The 4,184-nt window shown below is 38.0% G+C and overlaps 1 protein-coding gene across 1 annotated transcript; it reads right to left on the bottom strand.

The window, feature by feature from the left end:
* Positions 1-3,514: 3,514 nt before the first annotated feature.
* LOC127103625 (uncharacterized) lies at positions 3,515-3,889 on the bottom strand. Its single transcript, XM_051040873.1, has one exon. It carries the CDS (start codon positions 3,887-3,889, stop codon positions 3,515-3,517), a length of 375 nt encoding a protein of 124 aa, XP_050896830.1.
* Between the last annotated feature and the right edge of the window lie 295 nt (positions 3,890-4,184).

Below are 4,184 nucleotides of genomic sequence, written 5' to 3'. Positions count from 1 at the left end.
AAAAAGTATCCCAGCCAATTTAGTTAATTAGAAACATAATACTGTCTCTTATACCTAACTTGGTGATGGCACGTCCATTGGGGTATATGGTTAGTGCCATCTCTCTTTGAGCTAGAGCCTTAAAGCGTCCCCTTTGACCTCTGCCTCTGAAAACTATATTCATGTAGTCTACTTGTTGCATCGTGAATGTCGGTAGCTAGATAAATTTAAGTAGACAATAGCATTAAGTTAGTAATGGTTAATAATAAAGAAAAATACCGAGTGACTTTATGAAAAATAAGAAAGAAAAAAAGTGAGAAATAAGAAATAATAATAATAAACAGAAATTTAGATGATAGAATTTATAAGTGTGGGTTGTCTCCCACCAAGCGCTTTGTTTATTGTCATAAGCTCGACAAAAATTGGTTAAAGGTTAATTCGATGAATGAGCGGGTAGCTCTGTAAGTTTTAGATTCGCGAAAAAATCTTTGTTATCAATGTTATGGTAATGTTTCAAACGCTGCCCGTATACGGTAAATGATTCGCTAGCTTTTCCCTTTATCTCTATCGCTCCATTTGAAAAGACGTTGGTAATTTCGAAGGTACCAGACCACCTAGAACAAAGTTTTCCTGGAAAGAGTCTAAGTCGGGAGTTAAACAGAAGTACTTTGTCACCTTCCTTAAACTCTTTCCTCGATATACGATTATCATGCCATTTTTTTGTTCTTTCTTTATAGATTCGGGCATTCTCGTACGCGTCTAATCTAAGTTCTTCTAGTTCATGGATATCTAATATTCTTTTTTCGTCTGGGAAGTATAATTGAGATTAAGGGTCTTAAAGGCCCAATATACCTTATGTTCTAATTCTACCGGCAAATGACACGATTTTCCATAAACTAGCTTAAATGGTGTAGTTCCTATTGGGGTCTTATAAGCTATCTTATATGCCCACAAGGCTTCGTGTAATTTTGAGGACCAATCTTTTCTAGAGGTAGCAACTATTTTTTCTAAGATTTTCTTGATTTCTCTATTTGAGACCTCTACTTGTCCACTCGTTTATGGGTGATAGAGTGTTGCTACATGGTGTCGGACTCCATATTTCAGTAATAGCTTTTCAAAAATCTTTGAAATGAAATGGGAGCCACCATCACTGATGATAAGTCTCGGCACGCCGAATCTAGGGAAGATTGTAAGCTTAAAGAGTCTAATTACCACTAGTGTGTCATTTGTTGGAGAGGTTATAGCCTCAATCCATTTTGATACGTAATCGACCGTAAGGAGTATGTACTTGTTACCAAAAGAAGATGTAAATGGTCCCATGAAATCAATTCCCTACACGTTAAAGACTTCTACTTCCAAAATGCCTTTAAGTGGCATTTCGTCGCGTCTAGAGATGTTTCCAGTGCATTGACACTGGTCGCAATTTATGATCGCGATGTGGACATGTTTCCACAAAGTGGGCCAAAAGAGGTCGACTTTCAAGATCTTGGCACAAGTCTTTGAGGTGCTAGCATGTCCTCCATATGGAGCAGAGTGACAGTAGGAGATTATATTTTCTACGTCATCTTCGGGGATACATCGACGGAAGATACCATCGGTGCCTCTTTTGAAAAGTAGAGGCTCATCCCAATAGTATTGTTTAAGATTGTGGAATAATTTCTTCTTTTGTTGGTAAGTCAAGTCTGGTGGAAGCACCTCAGCTGCTAAGTAGCTGACGAAGTCAGCATACCATGGCAGTGTGGTTTTAGTGTAAATTGCTTCCACTACTTCGTTTGCTTTGGTATCCTTATAGGTTAATGCACATTTAGTTGTATTACTTTCCAACTAGGCTATGAGTCGTTCGTAAGGGAAATCATCATTATTAGGCACTCGTTCAGGTTCAATACCTTCCATTCTTGACAAGTGATCAGCCACGACGTTTTCAATGCCCCTCTTATCTTTGATTTCTAGATAAAACTCTTATAGGAGTAAAATCCACCTTAGGAGTCTTGGTTTGGCGTCCTTTTTACTTAACAGGTACCTAATTGCGGCATGATCGATATAGATAATTATCTTTGCTCCTACTAGGTAAGAACGAAATTTATCCAAAGCAAACACGACAACTAAAGGTTCCTTTTCTATGGTGGTGTAGTTCATCTGCGCAGGGTCTAGGGTTCTACTTGCATAATATATTGCATGAAGTTTCTTATCCCTTCTTTGTTCTAAGACTGCGTATACGGCATAGTCACTAGCGTCGCACATGATTTCAAACGGTAATCTCCAATCGGGCGGTTGCATGATAAATACGGTGATAAGAGGTTTTTTCAATTGTTCAAACGCTGTTAGGCATTTTTCGTCGAAGATAAATTCAGCGTCTTTCATTAATAAGCCAGTTAGTGGTTTGGTGATTTTTGAGAAATCTTTAATGAATCGTCGGTAGAAACCGGCGTGTCCTAAGAAACTTCGTATTTCTCTTACGGTTTACGGAGGTTGAAGGTTTTCTATAACTTCTATTTTAGCCTTGTCAACTTTAATCCTCTTATCGGACACTATGTGTCCGAGTACGATTCCTTATCGGACCATGAAATGGCATTTTTCCCAGTTTAACACGAGGTTCACTTTTACGCATCTTTCAAGTAGCATTTCAAGATTCAATAAACATCCTTCAAAGCTCTGCCCACAAATAGAGAAATCGTCCATAAAAACTTCCATGATGTCGTCTATAAAATCAGCGAAAATTGAAATCATGCATCTTTGGAATGTTGCGGGAGCGTTACATAGTCCGGACGGCATTCGTCGATAGGAGAACGTGTCATAGGGACATGTGAAGGTTGTTTTCTCTTAGTTGTCAAGATGAATAGGAATTTGGAAGAATCCTGAATAACCGTCTCAATAGAAGAAGTGAGAATGCTTAGCCAATCATTCAAGCATTTGATCAATAAACGGTAAAGGAAAATGATCCTTTTGAGTGGCTTTGTTTAATTTTCTATAATCAATGCACATTTTAATTCCAGTTACCACTCGTTGTGCTATAGATTCGCCTTTTTCATTATTAACAACTGTGACACCTCTCTTCTTCGGTATGACATGTACTGGGTTGACCCATTGACTATCGGATATTGGATAGATAATCCCTGCTTCTAACAGCTTTTGCACATTTTTCTTTACTACATCGCTCAGAATGGGATTATCCTTCTTTGATGTTCTCTAGAGGTCTTATTGTCTTCCTCTAGCATAATGTGATGCATGCATATGGAAGGGCTTATTCCTTTTAGATCTGAGATATTGTAGCCTAAAGTAGTTGGATATTTCCTTAAAACGTGTAGGAGTTTTTCGGTTTCTATCTGCCCTAAGCATGCATTAACTATTACAGGTCGCTCGAGTTCAGTGTCTAGGAATTCATACCTTAAATTTTTGGGTAGCGTTTTAAGTTCTAAGGTTGGTTTCTTTGGGCAAGGCATATGATTGGGCGTTAGTGCTAGACATTCGCTTAGGCTGTCATGTTTTTATTCCTTACTCCAATTTTCATCTTCAAAAGTATGAGGCCTTGGAACTTTCAGTATTTCGGAGTATGAGTTTGTTCATTCTCCATTTCTCTTACACATTCGCCGATGACATCTAGCAGACAACATGTATCGTCTATAGTTGATGCCTTTAAGAATTGCGTCAAAATAAATTCGACTTTTTTCTCACCAACTTCAAAGGTTAGCTTGCCTTTCTTAACATTTATAATAGCTCCGACAGTGGCTAAGAATGGTCTTCCTAATATGATAGGGATATTGGAATCCTCTTTTATGTCCATGATTATAAAATCAGTAGGAATATATAATTGATCTGTGCGCACCGGAACGTTCTCTAACATGCCTAAGGAGAATTTAACAGAACGATCCGTAAGTTGTACGGACATCCTAGATGGTCTTAATTCTCCCATTTTAAGCCTTTCGCATATGGACAAGGGCATTAAGCTAATGATGGCTCCTAAGTCGCATAGTGATTTGTCTATGACAAACTTTTCGATTACATAGGGTATGGAGAAACAACCTGGGTCTTTCAGCTTAGGAGGCATATTATTTTGAATTATAGCGCTACACTCAGCAGTAAGTCTAACGGTTTCGTTATCCTCGGTCTTCTTCTTGTTAGATAAGATTTTCTTAATAAACATAGTGTATGAGAGCATTTGAGTGATGGCTTCTGTAAAGGGTATTATGATATTTAATTGTTTCAGA

Source organism: Lathyrus oleraceus, chromosome 7, assembly GCF_024323335.1.
Source record: "Lathyrus oleraceus cultivar Zhongwan6 chromosome 7, CAAS_Psat_ZW6_1.0, whole genome shotgun sequence".
NCBI lineage: Eukaryota > Viridiplantae > Streptophyta > Magnoliopsida > Fabales > Fabaceae > Lathyrus > Lathyrus oleraceus.
The sequence above is the reverse complement of the archived record's forward strand: the minus strand, read 5'-3'. Positions and strand labels throughout refer to the sequence as shown.

Excerpts from the sequence above, each read along its gene's own strand:
- LOC127103625 (XM_051040873.1), bottom strand. The coding sequence starts at position 3,889 with ATGGGAGAATTAAGACCATCTAGGATGTCCGTACAACTTACGGATCGT.